Here is a 22,536-nt window from a genome sequence, read left to right as displayed (position 1 = left end):
TTAACTCTACAGAAATAGCACTAGATCTTCATAAACAGTGTTAGATACAGCTAGTAGGGCAGCCATCCTTCACCTTTACACTTGACGCACTTAAACTGCCTCGACACCCCCAGTCCCTTGGGGTAAAAAAAGCCCCTTTCTGGAATCACACATGTCTGGGTTACTCCAGCACCACGGGAAGGGAGCTACGTGATGCCTACTGCTCGGAAGGTGACCCCACCAACTTCCACAGAGACCTTCCAGGAGTTTTCAACAACTCTCTCTCCGGTGTTGGCGTTACCCACCCAACTCCTGTGCCACAAGTATCCCCCGACCATCACCCGCAACGATCTCTGCACAGCAAGTGCTGCGCCTCAACCACCGCCCCGGTCAGAGACTGACTGATGGTCATTCCAGAAATCTCACAGCGTTTTCACCTACCCCTTTCATCTGACTGCAACTGTGCCTCCAAGTCCTCTGGAGAGACGTAGTATTCCTGCTCTTCGCCTTCAGGAGGTTTAGGTTTACACTTCCCACAGCAACAATTACAGCAGCAGCATAAACAGCAGCAACAATAGCAGCCCGTGATGAGCCCACAGAACACAAACAAGGCCTGCAGAGACAGAAGACAAAGAAATAGTCATAACCTCTGCCTGCCACGCGTGACCACCGAGTTTGATATGGAAACCAGAGACCAAAAATACAGCAGTGCAGAGACAGAACTTACTAACTACTGGTTTACGCTTCATCACCAAGATATATTTAAAAATATGTGCAAAACTGGCTGCAGCTCTCAACATTTTACACTGCAGTGAATACTGCCAACCTGGTTTACTTGAAGAATTCCTACAATCTAGGTTTAAGTGGACTATTCTACATCTGCAAGAAGATACAGGTCTAAGAAGTATATCTGTATTAAAATCCAGAGGTACAATAGTTTCTGGAGAAGAGGAGGCTGAGGGGAGACCTCATGGCCCTCTCCAACTCCCTGAAAGGAGGGTGCAGAGAGGGGGGATGAGTCTCTTGAGCCAAGGAACCAGCGCCAGGACAAGAGGGAATGGCCTCAAGCTGCGCCAGGGCAGGGTCAGACTGGCTCTTAGGAAGGATTTCTTTGCAGAAGGGGTTGTTGGGCGTTGGAATGGGCTGCCCAGGGCAGGGGGGGAGTCCCCATCCCTGGAGGGGTTGAAGAGTCGGGTTGACCCAGCGCTGAGGGATCTGGTGGAGTTGGGAACGGTCAGGGTGAGGTTCATGGTTGGACTGGAGGATCTTCAAGGGCTTTTCCAACCGAGATGATTCTGTCTAGGACAGACTGTAGCTTGCATAAATAACCCTGGAAAATATTTACACCAGCTAGCTGACGTAGAGGTCACGATGTACCTACAAGTAGAGACCTGGACCTACCCAAAGATGTAGGCACGGCCACAAAGCTCACCATAGCGAGGTTCGGGGCGCTGAGGTGAGATGCCACCAATACCTGAGCAACACAACTCGAAGCCAGCCACACCTGCCAGGTGCTTATCACAGTGACAACGGGCAAAATCAAAATAGGTCACTGGGCAACTGTTTGAAAAAATAATTCTAAAGCTTGCAAACCAGCACGGTGATACTCCCTTTCTCCTACTGCAGGGGAACCAAGACATGGAGTCAGTGCTGGCAAAGGGCAGAAAAATAAACCCATGAAATGAAACGCCAAGAGTAGGAGAAGGTTTTAATCAGCCATAAAACACTCTGAACAACGTCATGTCACTAAATAAGTAAGCTGGTGCAGTTATGGTTTCATACTTCAGTTTCATAGTCACGCTCTTTTACTTACTACTTTCTGTGCAAGAGGACTGCAATCACACCAACCCCGGAATGCAAAAGCCTGGACAATTTCAGTATGAGAAATGTGTAATGTGCAACATAGTTTTTTTGCACTTTTGAGTAAATGTGGCAATTCTAAAATGTATTACTTAAGAAGATAGAACCGTATTACACACAAAAATAATTCAAGTCCAGTAAAATACAGTAACTCCTTGGTACTGGCAGAAGACTCCCAGAAAGCATCTACACATTAATTTTTACATGAGCTTGCAGTCTGATTTTGGTATACTGGTGATTCTCTCTGCTGCAAGAGAAACAAGGATGGGCAAGTGAACAAATAACCTGGAGTCTCAAGCCAGAGTGATTTGAGAGAAGAGCTGAAGACGTGACATTTGTTCAAGGAAGCCTCTAAGTTTGTAAGCTTACTTCTAAACAGGATCACCTGTGTGAGCTCAAGGTCAGAGTCAGGACTCATTCTGCAAAATCATTTAGCAGGTATTACCCAAGAGAATACCCCCAAAATCCTCCTCACTTTTAAACTCACTAGAAAGGTCCAAGCTTCTCTTAGTAATCTAAGTCCTGCCTATGAGGCCTGTATCACTGAAAGATAATAGAAAAATACTTCTGACGTAGAGATTGCAACACAGTAAGAGAAGGTTAATTACCAGGTGTCAGAAATTCAGCAACTTCCAAAAGTAAAACCAAGTGCAATTATCAAATGGAGCTCTTTAAGAGTTTTAAATGCCAACCCAGAATATCTTCTCTTTGCACCTCTATTTACCTTTGCCCACCAGCTGGATAGCACGAAGTATGTGTTCACATTTTCTTCACCAAACTGCTCTGCTACATACAGACCCAGAGAACCATACTTATCATAAATGTTTCGCTTTGTGGCATCGGTCAATATTGCGTGTGCATTATTGATCTCTTTAAATTTTTCTGCTGCCTCTGGATTATCAGGGTTTTTATCAGGATGATATTTCAATGCCAGTTTCCTGCAGAAAGAAAAAAAAAAAGAGAACGTTATAGATTAAAAACTGGGATTTGGGTTCCTGTTTTTTGATTTATTTTTTTTTTAATTCCGTTGCCTGTCACTCAAAGGAGACTTTCAAGTTCCAGTTGGTTTCCTTCATCTGTGATTCAACTTCCCTGATGATTCTTCCTTAGATGATAACAAAAGGCTACAGCAGTGTCTAGCTCAGTTCACAGGATGGACTTCAGACTGTTGGATTCGGCCCTCAGAAATCCAATGGGAAAAAAGAAAGACATTGAAGAAAAGTAGTACTCTTTTTTTCACCCCTCAGCTCCAGCAATTTCCACAAGTTAAGTTTTGCTCCTGCTAAAGCAAAGACCAAGCTAACAGAAAAAAGACACACCACAAGTCTAAGATATGGTACCAAAGACCAAATAAAAGCAAACTGCCACAGCTGATCTGCAGTGTCTGAACACAAAAATAGAATAGACAATCACTTTGTGGTTAATTCACCAATTCCTGTGCAGGAACAAAGTACTTTTCAGTTCAAGGTTTGCTAGAATAGAAAATGCTTCAGAGTTCCGAGATATCAGGAAATCACAACGTGCCTCCCCTCGTCATGACAGATCTTTCAGCTAAACGACAGCACTTTACAGTCCCCGGAGGTCTCTGAACATAGCACCAAAAAAATCAGATTAAGCATTGATAAATTTGCTAGTTCTGAGATGGCCCAGGCCATTTATAGAAATCAGTAGAAAACTGGCCAAACGACTCCTTACAAACAGAAAAAATGTGCTCCCAAGCAGAAAAATGATAGAGAATTGTATGCTAACAGTTCTCCTCCACCAAAAAACGTACTTGTTCTCCTACAGAAATTACCACAAAGTCCCTTATTTGAGAAATACACTAGAAGCCTGCAGATGTTTACATGTCAACTTTGTAGTGGGGAAACGTTGACAAACATAAAATAAAGATTTGGGCAAGCACAGGTTTGGACGTGCATGCAAATATATCACAGTGTTCAAACAATAAATTGAGGCTTGAAACACTCGAGCTGTAAATGATGCTGTTCAGTTAAATAACATCCACGGCTGCCACTAATGCTGTAGCCTCAGTGAGGACTGAAATAATCACAGTTTGTATAATTAGAGGGAAGTTATATAAACCTGGGAAGGGTTTAGCTACTATCAGGGTGCAACGGATAAATATTTTTCATTTCCCACTTCCTAAATGAACAAACACCCCATAGCCCACAGGCCAGCAAAGGATGTTCAAATGGAGTGAAAACAAGAGGTGGTCAGTCCTTGTGTAAAGGAGCAGAGGAAACAAGATTAGATGAAGGTTCAGGTAAGTATGAAGCAGCTACATTTCACCGCAGGATCTAGCTGGGTTGTTTCTCCCCAGGAAAAACTGTTGCAGTTTTTCCTCCAAGAAGGTAAAATTATTTTCCAGTTGCTAAGGCTTGAAGTTTACCGATTCAAACTTCCACTTCAAGATTTTAGGAAGACACAGCTAATTTTTGAGAATCTGTAGGCCCAGTTTATTCACAGACTTCATCATACAGTTGCCATCAGTATTAAAATGAAGCTTTGAATGGCAAAAAGTTCTGGTAAATGTTAAAGACTAAAAGAAAACAACTTTGAAAAAGAATATCCTCGTGTAAAGATTACTACTGACCCCTAGTGTAAGGCCAAATACATTGCCGCTTGTCAGATAGTCTACATAGCTCACGCTTATGGTGAAGAAGCAGTTGCATTTAAGCAGATTTTGGGGGAAATGTGGAAAGAGAGGATGTTACAGGACTCTCTTTTTGGCTTTGTTCATGTGCCTAGCTCCTTAAGAAAAGAAATAAAGAAAAAGATCCTCTTTTAAAATAGTAGCTCCACACTGAGTAAGAAATTTTGAATGGGTTTTTAGGAAAAAAAGTAATTGTTGATACTTAGTTTTCATGCTTATTTGCATATTTAATCTATACCTCACTGTGCCATAATTAGAAATGATGGACAAAAGGGCAGTACTGCACATCTGTGGTCCCTGTAAGCCAGACACAAGGCTACGTAACCTGAAGAATTTAACTCTGATCACACTGGCTTAAAACTCTGTTCAACTTTAGATAAAGATCTCTCAGAATGATACTGCATATTTGAGATTTTAACTTAGAGATAAGATGTAAAAATTTAACAGCACTTATATCCAAAGGCTAGGCATGTTCTCACACCAATTTCTGCAAGAAGCAACCATGTTTTCACCTGGTTGTCTTACATGTTTTTCTTGCAAAAGGTTTAAATAAACCAACTCCAGCCTGTACATAAACAGGCCATCTGTCGAATACTTAATTAAAGTTATCAGTGCTATTGGGCAACAGGTGTAAAACTTCAACCTTTACCTGTATGACTTCTTGATATCATCTGAAGTGGCGTTCTTGTCCAAGCCCAGCACGTGGTATAACGATTCCCCAGAGGTAGAGAGCGAACGTTGCCTCTGGTCTGCCATCTTGAACTAACCTGAAGAGAGAACTGGCCCCTGCCAAGAAAAGATTAAGAAATACTTCAACAAAGAAGAACACAGACCTCATTAATCAAGTCATCCTTAAAACCAGAGTTTGCGCGTGAAAAATTCATCTTTTATAAAGTTTAGATGTGCTGTGAAAAGAACAGGCTCTTAATGTATGTGGAAGTTAAAAAGTGACAAAACTCAGTGAATTATCAGTAAAAACAACTATTCCATTTTCAGCACACCAGGCACCCTTGGATTACAACTGTGTATACTCAACTCTTCATTCCAAAACCCCCAAATCAACAGCTGAGGTACAGCTATAGATATGTACTACCTAACACATCCCTAAAGCTACTTCATCTTCTTTATTAGTCTTAATATTATTTATTTATGATAATACCTACAAAAACAACTTGACATCAGAGAGGTTGCTATTACATTGAGGCTGCTTTTTTGCACCACACTTGCACAGGGGTGATTGCATTTGCATTTTCATTGGTTTAAAAAACCAAAACAAAACCCAACAACACCCAAACCTCCGCACACCTCCCAAAACCCCAGCCTCCCGTCTCATCACGGACACCAGGTTGAGCAGAATCCTGTAGACAAATCCAGTTTGACTAGGCCTCTGCACCCCACTGTGCAAGAGGGAATGCCTGTCCACTTGGAGATCTCCCCTCTCATTATTTAAAGTCGTGGATCAAACATTTAACATCTATTCTAGTTAAAATCACGCTACTTGAACGTGGATTAACCTCCTGCTCCAAATTCAAGTGTGAAAGACCCGAGAGGTCTGCCCTGTGCCACGCCACGGGCAGATACGGTTATGTCCTCTAACACCCTGAGGAGATTAGCATCTGCCATTCTTCAGCCGCAGAACTGCAACAAGGATGAGCATCGAAGAGAAGACTATTGGCTATTTTTGGATTATGTCATTACAGTTAGCCTACACCAGATTATGTAGTCTTTGAAAAAGATATTTAAAGCACCAGACTTTTCTAATTTAACCCTTTATCTTATATAACAAAGTTAATAACTTCAGCTTTTAAAAGGCTACCTGAAAGAAACACTCCCAGACATCCCATCCTGCGCTGCCTGGTTCTTGGTGTGACCTCACAGTGTTGACACGCTTCACCAAGCAACAGTTCTGTTTCTACCAACACAGGGGGATCGTCATGCCTGTACAAGTGTGACGAGGTGGCAAGGACATGGACAGAGACATTGAACAACCTTTTTGTTCATCTCCAGGCCTACTGTTAACTCCTCTTCCGCATTTGGCCTCTCCAGCTTTACATCAGTTTAACTCTGGAAAACACCAGCTAAACTAGCAAACTCTCAACTCATTTCCTTCAAGAAGTCTTTGGTAGCTCTGGTGAGTTTAATTAAAAGCTACCTAATATGGAAGCTATAAATTATTATTAATAAAAATAAAAGGTCTAAACTCTAATGCTGTAAGAATTCAACTCACATCCCAAATCTGAAAGATGAATACTTGGGTAGGGAGAGAAAACCTTTTACTTTCTGTTAAAGGATACTGTTCAGCTACCAAAAGGTTTCTGTATGAGAAGAAGATTATTGAGTCCTGTGAGACACAGCACAAATAACTTATTTATTTAGGCACAATCTGATTCAGTGAAAGGAGAAAAAAAAAAAAAAAAAAGTATTTCAGGAACAAAATCCCACATCCAGAAATACACCAGGCACAACCCTTGGGGACAGCTTTTCCCATCCACAGCTATGGGTCAACCTGGCTGCAGGCTCCCAGCCCCCTCTGCCCAAGCGGTCCCAGTGCTGAGGTCAAAGACTGATGATCCTGACGTCTCTCTGGTAATCCAGCTAATCGCACGGGCCTGCTCCAACCGCTGCCCTGGCTCCCCCGCCAGCTTCTCCCACTCTCCAACCACCACCGCTTCCTCGCAGCCTCCTCGGACACTCTCCTGCAGCTCTATCACGGCCGTCACCCGTCAGCAGCATCCAGCCACGGGCAGCATGTCTTACTGCTACTGCTCTTTGCCAGGGACCTGTGGGATTCATCTGAAGTCGGGGGGGTGGGGTGGAAAAAAGCAGCCTGGTTGAGATTGTACATGTTAATTTAGCTCTTCCAAAGGCATTGCTTCAAACTGGAGCTTCGAGGGCATTATGAACTTTTCTGTTTAAAGTCTGTAGCTCTATTTTTTATAGGCGTAACAAGCTTCCTTTAAAACCAATCCAACGTGCCCTTGGTGCGCAGATGCTGCAGATCACAGGTATACACTACGTTCTGCTTATTAGTGGCCAATTTGTTCAAGAAAAATGAATTCAATTTGGTCCGGGCGATGTCTATCAGTCTGCAGGCTGCCTGTCAAGACTAAAGACAGCCATAGGAATAAAATTCCACACTGCTGCAATCTTTAATTGCTTCAGTCTGAACAGTTCAGGGTATCTGGAGTTCCTTGTAATGGAGTGTCTGTTTTTCAAAACTGGTATGAAGTGGACACGCTGGCCTTGGCAGAAGAGTGGAGGACAAGGTGGTAATGGGAATTCATCTGGGAAGCTTGTTATTTAAGGGAACAGAAGAGCATTATTACGAGGAACACAACCTTTGGCTTTTCAAATATGAAACAGACAATAAAGGTGCAAGTTATTTAAGTTCAGAGTACTTCATAAACCAGGATATTATCTATCTTCTGTTTTTACAAGTGGCTTTAATTCACAGTACTGAAAGCTGCTCTGTATTTTTAAGAAGTGTTGTATGCAGCAGCAACAAGCCATCTGCTCCGTATTCTAACCAAGCAGGATGCCCTGAAGAGGTTTCTCTCAGAAGGCTCTGGGCTCTGAAGAAAGGTAATCCCCTGGATTAAACAGCGCAGTTTTTAACCATCTGTGTACCAGAATATCCTGCATTAGTCAGCTTTACCAGAAAATTCAACTGTTTTAAGCACAACCAGGTAAGTATAATTGGTACTGCCTTGCTGAAAAAAATTAAACCTGATAGGTTATATGGAAGCCAGCCTTAACATTTTAAATACATCAACAGTAAATTGAACCTTAAAAAGACTAATTTTATCTTCCCAAAAGAATCCTATCAAGTTTCGTGAAACTTGTGATATCTTCGTTTCTGCCAGGTCTGCTGACCCTTTTGTAAATTGTATTTAACTCATTAAAATGGCAAGCTATTATTACAGCCAAGAAAAATGAATAGTTCTCCGCCAGTTTAGGGAATTAAATACTCACAGAACATCCCAATGAATGCCGGCATGAAAAAGGGGTGACAGCAGATCAGGTGGCCAGAAGCAGGGAGGGAGGACAAAACCTTCATCTGAGCCCGCTGCAGGACGCTGCAAAGAATTTAACTGCAAGGGGGCAACGAGGGGCAACTTTTCCAAGAAAACGTGCTCATAGCTGCGTGGCAGGAGGGAGGGCGGCGGTTACTGACACTGCTCACACAGGGAGCAGCCGCTTGGAGCGACCCCGAATCGCAGGAGTCTGATCCCTGCTAGGAAGGGACCCCCTTGCACCAGTGAAGTGATGGAGGGCTGATCCAGCGTGCAGTATCAACGATATTCCAGTGTCGTTAGCATCCAGAAGCAAGCTAACAACAGTACTTTTATTTCACTTCAAGGCTGAAGTATTCAGTATTTATTCATTAACAAACCTGTGGAAACTGTCAAGTACCAAGTTGCCTGAAATATCACTTTTCACATATCCAAATAATTTTGTGTATTTTTCCAAGGCACAGCGGCTTACTCGGATTTCCTCACCGGAGGACAGACGGTGAGTTATGGCTGTTCAGCTCCAACTGATAAAAATTAGAAGGGGCAGAGGAAACCAAGCCACATTAACTTTAAAAATACTACCACAGCACGACATTGGGGTACAATCTTCACAGAATTTTAATTTTCTTAATACCTGCATAGTCATAAGTTCAAGTTACAAGAAAAATTTCTTTTAAATCACATCATGAATGCATCTGTCAATGCACAGACCTTTAAATACATGTTGTTCACAGCAATTTTAGTGAAAATTCTTCAATGTAGGGAATCTGGCTGTCAACAGTTGTTCCAAAAAGTGAAATCCTGCTGTAACAGAGAAAATCCACCACCTCCTGACATGGTAAATGATACTTACCCACTAGACATAAGACAGTGGAGAATCATTAACCTGAATGGATACTCTATCCAAATTGCAGTGAGTTTGGTTGAAACCAGAACAAAACAGCTTCTGAGTCTTTCCATACTTTGCCAGTAACAAGTAACACAGAGAATAGAGGAATCGCCAAAAAGGGCAGATAGGAAAGAAGAGGATTAAGAAAGACAAGCTCAAAGCCATGCTGGAAGTGCTGGCCAGGAGAAGAGGAGGTCGGCTGCTGTCCTAGCACAGCCCAACACCACCCAGGCACCAACCCTGCAAGTGTCTTTAATACCAGCTATCTGCAATGATGTCAAGGCCTCTGCAATTACAGTTTTAAGAGCATATTAGCAGATGATTAAAGAGCCTAGCCTGGAAATGATGTTTTGCCAGCTCTTACAAAAATTATGTCTAGTTGATGCTTTATTATACAACTTTAGGAAGCACTAGAGTATTTTAGGAAAGATTTGTATTCTACAAAGCTTTTCTGGTTACTGACTACGTGGTAAAATATGTCAGTTAAATTTAAGATTACTAGCTTTTCAAAGACTTCCAGTGTAGAAAATTAACTACAGGTGTTAATCTTAAACTAAATTATTCTATCTTAACCAGTATTTACTAGCAAAAGTCTAAATAAAAACACCAAGCCAAAAAACCACTTTAGTAAATATTGATTTATCACAAAAATGAAATAGCACCACTGGCCTCCACATCCTGTCCATCTGTCTCAGATTCATTTAGAGTCGTTTTCACAATCTGGTATTTTTCTAGGGTGAAAAAAAAATCATTTTTAAAGGGGAGAGGAGAGAAGCATATACAAGAATGCATTATCAAGAAAAATATGAGGTGTTTTAAGCTTGGCTTTGTCAGGTGTTAAAGAGATTTCTATAAGAAACTTTGAACTTTGTTTCCTCGGCATTATTTTGCATTTAAATGAGTGGATTTTTTTTTTAGCTACAAGAAACAAACAAATACAGCACTTACCTGGTATCTTGTTCGAATATTCTAAGGTAAGTGGTAACAGCTTCCACACACACCTCTAAAAGTGAATCTCCTAAAGACAAAACAAAAGCAAATCAATTGTTCACGGCCTCGTATGTTGAGGGCTCACTGCAAAGTTATCATCACATTATTTTATTATAACAATCCTTTGTAATACGCCAAAGGCAAGATGGAAGTGAAATAACAGAAATGTAACCTTCTATACTTATATAAAACTTCCACTTAAAGCAGGTAAGTATTGATGCTGGTGGGAACGTGGTGGCACGCTGCAGTCTGGAGGTGTTCAACAGGGACCCACCTTCCCACGACACGCTCAGCTGGCCCCAGAGAATGCCCTGTAAAGGCTGCACTGACGAATTTTCACTATGCTTTCACTCCAACGCCGCCTTGATGTGGAAGTCCAGAAAAAAAACACAAGTGGTTTTACTGTCCAAAACATTTTATACTACAGTAAGTCTCCACAGTGTAAATACTTAACTTTAGAATTGATTAGCTGTCAAAGTAAGTTACAAATATTTTAAAGTATAGATTCAAGGGCTTTATGCTTTTATCTGTAGCTGCAGCCTCTCTTCCCAAACCTTTTACCATGTGAAGGACACACACTTACCTAAAATAAAGATACCAGTCACACAGAAGCTCTAATAACCATTATCTGTTTAAGACTTTGGACTTTTTCAACTCACACATTTGTAAAATATCTGCACTTAAAACAAGAGAAGCGTGTTTTTCCAGTCTGGATAATCTGTAACGTTGTTAGAGACAGCTAAAGCAGCTTAGCTGCGAGCTCCAGCCCAGGGGTTCTGCTGCCCTGCGAGGGAGCAGCCCGGCTCCGGCACAGGCCAAGCCGCAGCAGAGCTGGACTCTGCCACAGCCCAGAGAGGTTTAGTGGCGTTCAGATGCCTTCGTGACACATAAGCGTAGGGTTTTTTTAAATTTCAATAGAAAAACAGTATTGTCTGTACAGCACCTTTCTTCACAAGTTATTAACAGCGCTGATGGAGATGTGCAAGCGCCTGGAGCAGCTGAGTGCCACTAGGCCACTTCTAATGCCGCTCCACCTGGCATCGAAATTGGTTCATGGGCTTAAACTCTAGAGCAATGCCAGCTCATCTGGCCAGGAGAAATTTCCATCGAGAAAACCACCTTTTTATCCTATTCACATTCCCTCATCCTCAAGCAGATTACCCGAAGAAGAAACAAGTCTCATTTCGGCGTACAAGGAGGAAGAGAACCCAAGATGAGCCAGCAACACCTCCCCCCTTCTTTGCGGTGAAGGCAAGGCTAGACAGGTTGCTCCAGATCACTGATCACATGAAAATAAGAGAAGGAGTGGGCAAGAGGAGCCTAATAAATCCTAGATGCTGCTATGGAAAAATTTAGGGAAAAAAAAAAAAATCACTGCAACAGATTAAAATATCTTTCTCATTAAGCAGGTACAAGATGCATCTAATCCATGTCATTAATCACAAAGTCACTTATGCGTTAGATTACCGAACAATAAACTTCATAAGTGGGACTTCAGAGCAGCTTTTACCCGGCAAGTCATCACTTAATCATCATCCAAACCCTTTCAACAGATTCCAAAGAACAAGCTCTGAATGCACTTGAGAAATAAACTCCCCATTCAATTAAAAAAACACGCCTGTCACGAACTAGAAGGTTTTGGTGTGGCAAACTGAGATGTTGGGAATACACCCAGCAAGCTGCTGGCATTACTGACCACAGAAATTATTTTATGCAGCCTGTAAGAAGCTGCTCAGTCTTCACAGCATAACCATAAATGAGTAAGAACAAACCAACAAGAAAATAATCAGCCTATTGTTGATGGATCTATTTAGTTCATTTGATAGATACTGACAAAGGACTTTTCCTGAAAAACAAAAGGCAGGGAGTGCATAAGCTACAGGCAGAATTTAACCTTTCCCACTTGGATGGACCCTGTGCCATATTAAATGCTAGACTCGGATGCAAAATGTCTTATTTTGTCAACCTATAAAAGCCTCCTCTTAGGGCACTGGGGACCAGAACAGACTTAGATGGACGGGTCCACCCGTTCTGCCTCTGGTCACTCTAAATCTTCTCTTCACTCTCCAGCTAGCAGATACACAGAAAGGTTTTTTTTCCTAAATAAGCCCTGCCTGCATACCTAGATGAAGACCATCTTTAAATTTACCACTAATCCTGTTTCAGTCAGCAACCTAAGCTTCAGAAATGTTGACATTCAAACTGAAAAACAGCTACAGTATGCTCAATTTATGGATGTACACAGCTGGAAATCTTGTCAGTGAAACAGGAGAAGAAAGCAAAGTCCAAATGTACGTTAGAGATTTGATTACACTTGCTTGCCTTCGACAAAATGAGCTATCCTGCTAAAGTCAACATTCGGCATATAATGAAAACACGATGATGTGTGGATAGAAGCTTCGGATAGTTCAAATACAAGATTCTGGCCCAGGCCTCATCAAAACTCCATCAGAAAAGTCTTTATTTTTTACAGCATATATACCTAATACCTAGCCATGTACAGAACTCAGAATGTATAAGTATTTTTATTTTAACATGGATGCAAGCAGCAATATTTTCTTCAGCCTCTCTACTGTGCCAATAGAAAGTTTCATTAACAGCAGAAAGCCTGATTTACAGCTGAAAATAACCAAACAAACCCAAAATAAATTCCAAAGGGAACTAGTTCTTATAAAAATCAAAGTACATGAGCAACCCGTGCCGGCTCCTTCGCACCCCCTCCTCCTCGCTCCCGCCAGCACGGCGGCCAGCGGCAGCACACTGCCTTCCCGGGGCTTTGCCCGCCTGGTTTCTGGTGCAAGTGGCAATTCTAATTTAGTGACTCAGGGATGTTTTGATCTACCCAACCAATCTCATTATGCAGCAGGCCAGATCCACTGACCCAGAGCTCTACATAATACCCTGCTTGTAACTGCTTGCAAGTATCTGCCCTCCTTATGACATGATGTTCACAATACAAACAAAAGGCGAGAAAATGAAAGGACAGATGCCGGAAGAAACGGAAGTGTTTAAAACCAAGATTAATGGATGTTTACCCGGTTTCAAAAAACACAAAAACTCAGAAGAAAAAAAAAAAATCTGAGGAAGGGAATAAGTAATTGTTGAAGAAGCAGAGAATACATACGTACGTATGAAAAACAGAAAAAAAGATTAATGATGAAGAAAAGATAACAAAAGCAAAGCTACACGAATGCAAACTAAATGCAGCAACACATTAAAATGGTGATAAGGTTTGTAACACAAAGGAAGAAATACGCTTAGGAAGTTCGCCTGCTCTTTCAACCATTTTGCTCATACCAAAAGCAGCTCTTCTAGCCTCGTTTGTCCTGCAAATTGGAATCCAATTTATCCAACATTATATTTCCCCCATACGCTGCGACCATAGTGCTCAGCACCTTTTCTTCCTCTAACCAAGAGCTATATACTACCTTCTCCTTACAGAAATCAGACGTGTTCTCAGACCCATGCTTTTTGATAAAAAGCACATCTGTTTCTTCTGTCTACCCTAACCTCCTCTGACAGATGCAGGAGAACCATTTTTATTTAACAGTTCTATTAACAGAATTGCCATCATCCTGCTCCATATGCTATTAACAAAAAGAGATAAGTATCTTTAGGATACCTGGCTTCATAATCCATCTGTCATGTATGTGAGCTATATCACACTTACCATGTATGTAAAGAAATAATGCTGCAATTAAGGCAAATACAAATATTAAAAAAAAAAATCATTAAGACAAAACAGAAACTCCCAAGTCTTCACTTTCACATCCTTACTTGCTCACATCATGTGCAAATGAATCAGTATTGGAAAAACGATATGAAAATGCTGAAGGTAAAGCAAACTGGCTAGTAAGTGCGCTCGGAAGACGACTCCTATTTTGAAGTACTCATCATGAACACTCCCCTAGCTGTCTTGAAATAGTAATTTTTAACCTATTAATTGAAGCACTAACATTTACTATTTCATTAAAGCATTCAGAGTGAGTGTTCTGGTGTTCCTTATATTTTTTTGTATCGCAGCACAAAAGCCTTTTAGCTAAATTATGCGATTCAGTTTGTAGCCTTTTGCTAAAGGTCATGTGAGAAATTTCATATCCATTCAAACATTCTGTTTTAACACACAAACCCTGATGTAAAGCTAATTTAGTATCCAGGGAATTAAATGCACACATCTTTCTCCCAGAAAAAAATAACTTTACTATGGCCAAATTCACTTGTCTTGGGAACAGAAGATAAGTCTCCAACAGTAAAAGACTGCGACGCTAAATTCTTCACTAAATACTCTTAAGTATGAGTTAAAAAAAACACACACACAGCTTTTAAATAAATGAAATCTGGGACAACACAACTTCTCTGTTAAATTTGTCTAAATTGACGTAACATCCACCATTAACAGCAAAGAGAGGTTACACTGAAACTTGTGACAAACCTAACTACAGCCATGCAAGTGTTGTTTCTCTAATAAGCTTAGCAGATTAAAATTTAGCCATTTAAGTCTGATTGACCAACCCGTTACAAAGACTTGTGACCTTGTACCCTACACAAGAGTAAGATTCAAACCTACTAGAGAAGGTTTTCCATATTAGGGGAAAAAAATGTAAAGTATTAGATTCACATTTTCTATCCTTTCTCCTCAACTAAAAGAATTACTCTTTAAAACCTTGGGGTTTTTTAGTGGATTCCCTACTTAGGATTTCATTGCTACTATTTAATCCTTCAGCAAAATTAAATTATTGTTTGTGGCATTACAGTCATTTATGTGGCAGAGTGCAAGTGTCACAAACTGCACAAGGCTACAAAAACCCTACATCTGCTTACTCAGCTATTTTCAAATTTATGAAAAAACAGTAGTTCTGTTTGCTTGCCTCATTACCCTTAATTCTTTCTCTATATAAATCTATGCAGTGTTTGAAGGGCACACAAGTTCACTAGAACAAATCAGAAAACCCACAACGTTCACTGCTGTGGGTGGAGTGATACTGATGCCACTTATTTCTTCTAGAGAAGAAATATTTTAAACTTCTTCAAAAGTGTCAACACAGAGGTACAGCTCCATTTGTGCTAGGTGGGTTGAATAACTATATCAATTTTAAAAAAATCATATTGCTAATGACTATACCAATATAGTCAAAGCATTAAACCTTTAAACTATAGAAAAAGTCTTGGAAGAAACAGATGGGTTTACTCACATAGAAGTGGGATTTATACTGCTATGTCACACCTGTAGGTAAGGCAACTAAAGGCTTGTAAACAGCAGTAAAAGAAAAACTACCTATTGTTTCATGTGACAAAAGGTTCAGCAAACTGGATCAATTGTCACAATGTGATCCCTGACCGCTCGTAGGTCAGGATGAGGTTTCACAGAATCACAGGATCATCTAGGTTGGAAAGGACCTTGAGGATCACCTAGTCCAAGCATTTCTATCGCGTGAAGCAGTAACTGTACAACACACACACAGGAATGCAAAACCACTTCAGCAACAGGCCAAGGACGTAACGCTGGCCTAAGCAGCACCTTTTCACAGCACAGGCAGTTTTTGCCTGCTCAAAAAGAAGTAACAAAGTGAGGTGACAGTACATCTAAAAAAGCCATCTAAGCAGTCCGAGAGGCAAAAGAAAGGACACAATGATCTTCCCAAACATAAATACACCTTTCAAATTACAAGTTGTTCGCAAAAGAGAAGAAAAAAAAATATCAGAAATTAATCTGGAAGGGCACAGCAGGGGGAGATTATCCTCTGTACTCATCTACAGTAGCAGGAGATGGAGGGGAAAAAAAAAAAGTTAAATCCTATCTTTTGCTATCAATTGTGGAGGCAGATGAAAAGGTAAATAAGGGTTTCCCCCTCCTCAAAATTTAAATAATGTAAAAGTATGGTTCTACAAATTGCAAAATGTAGGCCAAAATTATTTTGCAAGTAATTTATTTTTGGAATTGGTTTGTTGTCAAATAAACACTCTTGGCAGTTTCAATCATGAACAGTTTTTGTTAATGACTCTGAAAGGAATAGTTTATATTAAAGGGTAAAAAGGCAAAAATGAAGATGAGGTTGTACCAACAGCAGAAGGTAATTCACAGATCTTCAACCTGATCTAAAATGGTCAAGTCTGGTGTTTCCCTTTGACAAACTTCACCCTATTTTCAGGTTATTAATCTCTGCCTTTTGGTTCTTTAATAGTTATCTCTTCCCTACCAAACACACAAGTCATCCTCTTAAAAAGTTATTAATAAAGAAGCAAAACAAGCAGAACTGAATGGCAGAGTTTATAAAGCCAAGTTTCCAGAAAAAAACCACCCACCAAGCCACCTAGCTCAGGAAGAGAAAAACAAAAATGCCTTTATATGGCCACCAGGAATCCAATGTAACTGTCTCCATAACGTCAGAGCCTTTCTTTCTACTTCATAGGGTAATTAGTTTTTGGTAATCTACAAGATCTTACTCTAAAAATTAAGCTTCTTTATTTAATAATACAGGCAGAAAAGAAACTTCCCCCCCCCAGTTTACTTTTACTTCATGTATCTGATGGGGTCCTCCCAGCCTAAGAAGGTGCATAATTACTTGAGCAACACTTGTATCCACGCAGTTAAGTTGTGAAGGCTTCATTTCCAAAGATTTTTGGCTTTTGAAAAGTTTAAAAATTAAGCATGTCTAAAAATCCTTTCTTCTCCTAATTGTTCAACTGTATTTCCCCAGCTTTTGTGGAGAGTGGGGAGGAGACTTCACTATTTCATTATTTCACTTCCTCACAGACACTGCCAGAGAAAAGAACATTTTAATTTCCTTCTGTAAAAAACAGAAAACATGGGCTTCTAACATGCCTTCAAAGACTTCTTTATTAGATCATGAAGAAACACAGGCAAAAAGAGCACAACAAATCTGTCTTTTCAGGCAAGATAGAATACTAATAGGAAATGTTAAAAAGCAACAGCAACAAAAAAAAACCAACCCCAAAATAAAACCAAACCACGGCTCTTTTCTTTCCTTATTGCAAGGCTGGCAATCGAGCGATCTGCCGGTACAGCTCCAGGTTAAGGCACTCCAAGCCAGGACAACAGCTCAGGAATCCAGGTCAGCAGAGCTACAGCAACTTTGGGTGACAGGTCCTTGGCGTAAAGGCACCAGTTGTCCCCATTCCCTGCTGGTCAAACATCACAAACACAATAGGAAGTCGCTCCTGCAGTCCTGCAGCTGAGAAAAATGTGCCAGGACAGAGCAATCGGTGTGGTAAAAGATGTTTAAGCTTGAAAATAGTATTTTCGACAACTTTTAAGAACACCCTCAAAACCACTGCTTCCAAGAAACGACAGATTAAAGTCATAATAACACCAATAACATTTTTTAAATAGCATGATGCTCTTTTCCACCCTGAGATCACCAGACTCTTTGCAAGAACTGAAGGGCTGGGAGCAAGCTGCAATACTGGCCCGAGTACCTCCTGACACCAAACTGCACCATCCAGTTAAGCCTGAAAAAAACCCCAAAAGGCATCACCAGGAATAAGTGGTCTCACAAACAGGGCACAGGCTGTAGGATAAAACCCCTTCGAACTCAAACTATGCTATGGTGAGGGGGTGAGCCCAAACCCAAGCAGACCAAGCCCCCCAAGCAGATCATCTCCAGGCCCCAACATAAATCTCTGCCCCAAACACAATTCAACTGACAGAGAAAACACAAATTCCTTTTTCCACAGCCAGCCTCATCTGAAGAAAGGCCGACACTCCCCCAGCGATCACAAGACCTGAAAGCACACAAACACGGAGTGGTAGAACAGACCTGAAAAAACTGCAAGTGAAATGGCAAGTCATAAATACAGATTTACTAAACTAATCGATACAAACACCACCAAAAAAAAAAAATATTTTGGACATGCAGACATTCTTCAGACATCTTCATACCACAGATTCCTCCTCACTGGGTAGTGTCAGATGTTACAGAAAACAGTTGAAAAGGCACGAGGAGATGAGATTCACACCTGCCCTGTTCCAATCCCCAGCACATGGGCATTTAGAAGCACAAAAGAAGTTAAAACTTAAGATTTTCACGATAAAATCTGAACTGACCAGCACAGCTTATATCACTCAAACTTGTTGTTTTGGCAGGAAAATACAAAATTCCTTTTCTTCTGAAGGCTGGGAAATGCTGGAGGGGCATGCCTTCACTGCAAATATTTTTGTTTCTTCTTAGGCTAACTAAAACAGAGCCCATGTCCAGAGGTAAACACCCAGTAAGACACAGCAAAAAGCACCTTGGGAGAGATGACACATTTATTCCCTGGCCATCCAAAAGTTTTCAGAGCAGTGAAGAAAGTCCCTATGAACACACTGCTAATATAAGTATATTCTTATAATACTCCCAGAAGACATTAACCCGTATACAACAACCACGTTCCAGTCAGTCTGGACTGCGAGGTGCTCAGGAACTAAGACCTGCTACATTGTCTCCACCCAGCTCATTTGGCTAGAAATAGTCAAATCACAGGGTGGATTAAAAGTGGTTTTAATTTAAACTGGCATTTTCTTACAGGAGATAAACTCTTTGGTATTTTCTAACTATACAGTGTGGTTTCACCAACAAAGAGATTTATTTTATACTACTCCTACAGAAACCATACTGATGTTTATTTCCACTGTTCTCTCACTCTGCATACATTGAATCTGCAAGCTTAAACTATGCCCTCAGTTCTGCCATTCAGTCTGGCAACAATATTTTGTGGATGCTTTAAAAAAAAAAAAAAAAGCCAGCCCATAATTTAGAAATAATACGGTAACTGAGAATGGTATTTGTCCTACTGATTTTCCCACTAACTCACTAGCGATTAACAGGAAAATCACAGCTTGAATTTCAGACCGTAGACTTAGTTTGCAAACCTGGCACTTAAGGAAAAAACATTTTGTAGACTTTAATTGTAACTGAGTTTTCTAACATTACAACTGGGATAAGAAATGGAACAGCTGAATGCATATAGATTTTATAAACTAAGTTTTCAGACTGGAATCACACTTTTGAGTACTTAGAACAAAAAGGCCACTATTATACTGATGCATAATTTAATCACTGCCATTCCAAATGTACATGTCTTTTTGTTTCAGTGTACAGAATCATCACATTTAGTCTTTTTTCCACCTAAAGTAATAACTGAGAACAAAGCCAGAAAACCCTATAGTTTTTGTGACCGTGATGCTTTTATTCCTCCCTCTGATCTCAACTAACACCAGAGCACAGCAGATGTCTCGTCAGTCTGCCTGTATACATGACGCGATGCTGTTAATGCAACGTTAAAACTGTGTTACTCTTACACATGTTCCCCAAACCAAGAGTACATCTTCCTAAAGATCCTTAACAGGAACAGAATTAGTTGCAAAATAGCACCTTTCCTCATTCAGTGTTATTTTAAAATAATATTTTATACATCTCCACATTTAGCCTCAAAACAGCAAGGAAGGGTGGAAGTCATCATAGAAAAATAATTGTTAACATGCAAGAGGGACTAACTGGGCTTTATATGGAAGATGTCAACAGAACAAGTCACTGGAGGAAACGTGGTTTTAAGATAAGATGGAAACTGAGGTAAGGAGTTGCGCACTACAGGACAACCACAGAAGACGCTGGATTTTCATCATCCAAGTTATTTCACCCAACCTATATTCCATTTCAGGACCAGTAATAAAAAAACAAAGCCATGTTGATTGTTATCCAAACCACTCAGTGAAACAGCGAGGTATGCTTGGGAAATTATAACTATGCACCTTCCAAACACCTTTTGATTAACTGTTTGCCTGGTTTTCCGAAGTCAATTGTGAATAGCAAATGTTGTGCCAAAGCAATTTTTAAAAGTGCAACAAGAATGAAGCAAGCAAGTGTGGGAATGGGGAACTTTGTAGGAAAAAAGAGACAGTTATTAAGGAAGATAAATATTTTCACTAATTACTGTCCAGGCAAAACATTTCTGTTCATTATGCATTTATTTTGCTCTGTGATAAAAATGGTCTACTCAAAGCGAGAACGTTATTTCCCAGCATTAATGTTAGGGCCTTCAAAAGAATGACTGACTTACTAATGATTTGTCAAACCAAACCCTAACAATGAGGAAAGAAATTTTCTAAAGAAAAGACACAGTTCATATCTTATTTTGCTTTCACCGCTCAGACCAGAATAACTTTGAGACACACATAAAGATCGTACACGTGTGGAGAAGCAGCATCCCTGTTCGACAGAGCTTGTTAGTTATCAGATGGAAAACATTCCTAAAGTTCACAAAGAACAGCAACTCAGAAATTAACCTGGAACTTAAATCAATTCACTGCTCTGAACAGTAACTGAATCGGGTTTTTTAACTCAATTTAGAATAGGAGATATGTCTGGTTATAGTTTCCAAGAAACATCTCATCTCAGATTCCAGTGGAGGCACCAAACAATTTCATGGTCCCTTCCCTCCTCCTCAAGGAGATGCCGGGGGGTGCTGGGACGAGCGGAGGATCTCGGAGCAGCAGAAGCTACACCACACAGGCAAGAAGGAAGAGAACTGGGCATCTGCTCCCACGCTGAACCATCCCACCCTCTTCCAGAGCTGGCGCTACGCAGCGAGGTCCCCTGCCCCAAACGTCACGTAGATCAAGCCCGTTGAGGCGCATCGGATCCGTCCCACTGTTTCAGGTCAAAGCAGTTATCGGTCTGACCTGGAACTGTACCCGGATAACTCCCGTCCGTGATGGACCTGCACTAGAGCAGAACCTAAAAAAGCAAGCACTGCTTCAATTCCCTGCGCAGATACCAGGTGATTTCACAGGGATCGCGTATGCCTGTTGTAAAAGCACGTGAACACTCATTAATTTTATTCCCCTTCTACCCGCTGTTATCGCAGCGTCACGTGTCTCCCAAAGACACGCTGCCATGCTCCAGTACCTGAACAAGATCTTAACACGTCCCATTTTGTCCACTGATTCCTCCCTCTTGTACATCTAAATATCAGAAGCAGGACCACCATTATAGCTACAGACAACTAAAGAAAAATTAAGACATTTCTTAACGTATCTTTTAAAAAATTCCCTTAATTGTGTATCATCAAGTAATGCTAGATACAACCTGAAATTATAAATATGTCACTTGATGCAACCTAGTCTTGGCAGAATGAATTTCCTGCACCTGGCACATTCAAGATTACTGCAGACACTGCCATTAGTAACTGCCCACAAAAACGTTTGGAGTTGGGCTCCCAAGTCCCCCTCCTCTCTACAAGCAGCTTTAAACCTAATTATGTTTTTTGTTTTTACAGTAAGCGTCCCTAAATCCTCCTACCATGCAAAGCATATTCATAAGGAAAATTCCTTAATGACTGATCCAGTCTAGGCAAAGGCCCACATTAAACACCGTGCACTGGAACTGTAAGACGAAATTACAAACTATTTCTGAGCATAAATAAAATTGCTAAGATACTACCATCACAGTAACAGAAAATCCTGTTAAGACATAAAATATCTAATGACAGATGGCAGGGAAAAAGAATATTTTCATTTGAAATACAGCCAAAAATTTAAAGACATAAAAGGGGAAAAGCAAACAGAAAGCCTATGCAAGTTTCTACATTTTCTAACCGTGTATTTGGCTACTGTAATGACATCAGTAAACTTTGGACTTTTCCTATCTGCACTGCAAAATATTATCAACATACAGGTCCTATATACTCATTTTTTTCTACAGATTGCCCTGTAAAAGCTGTGACCGTTCCAGAATCCCTACCACTGCCACCTAACACAACTTTAGTAAGACAGAGATGAAACCAAGTGAGGATTGTGAAGTCCCACGTGACAAAAGCAACAGCAGGATGGTGTAAGTCAGTGTTCCTAGAGCAAGCAGTTAAAAAACGGTTCTTGACAGATATATAGATATATGTTCTCGGAGGGAGGAGGAAGCCCAGAAGGCAGGCGGGGGGAAGCGTGGGGTGCTGGCTGGCTCACCAGTTTGTGCTCTTCTATCAACTTCTCCCCACTGGGATTAGATACTGTTAGATACTGCCCGTCAGTGCAGTCAGATCTACAGAACTAGCTACTTGCATCATTCATCTGTCAGAAACCATCAGACCATCACAAAACTACCCGTTAATGAAAGCATGCTTGTATCACGCCACCCAAAAAAAAAAAAAAAAAGAAA

The 22,536-nt window shown here is 40.7% G+C and overlaps 1 protein-coding gene across 3 annotated transcripts in view; it reads right to left on the bottom strand.

Annotated features, from left to right (window-relative positions):
- Window positions 1-22,536, bottom strand: part of DNAJC5 (DnaJ heat shock protein family (Hsp40) member C5) — a 34,735-nt gene that overhangs the window by 7,378 nt on the left and 4,821 nt on the right. The window contains exons 2-7 of one of the 3 annotated variants that reach the window (XM_074843600.1): window positions 10,343-10,412; window positions 8,465-10,125; window positions 6,309-7,784; window positions 5,142-5,278; window positions 2,564-2,777; window positions 421-592 (exon numbers count right to left, since the gene is read on the bottom strand). In XM_074843600.1, coding sequence (XP_074699701.1) covers window positions 421-592; window positions 2,564-2,777; window positions 5,142-5,248 — 493 coding nt within the window. In that variant the 5' untranslated portion in view covers window positions 5,249-5,278; window positions 6,309-7,784; window positions 8,465-10,125; window positions 10,343-10,412. The remainder of the gene's footprint in view (window positions 1-420; window positions 593-2,563; window positions 2,778-5,141; window positions 5,279-6,308; window positions 7,785-8,464; window positions 10,126-10,342; window positions 10,413-22,536) is intronic. The other 2 variants (XM_074843601.1, XM_074843599.1) reach the window with 2 other exon arrangements.

Source organism: Strix aluco, chromosome 17 (assembly GCF_031877795.1).
Source record: "Strix aluco isolate bStrAlu1 chromosome 17, bStrAlu1.hap1, whole genome shotgun sequence".
NCBI lineage: Eukaryota > Metazoa > Chordata > Aves > Strigiformes > Strigidae > Strix > Strix aluco.
The sequence above is the reverse complement of the archived record's forward strand: the minus strand, read 5'-3'. Positions and strand labels throughout refer to the sequence as shown.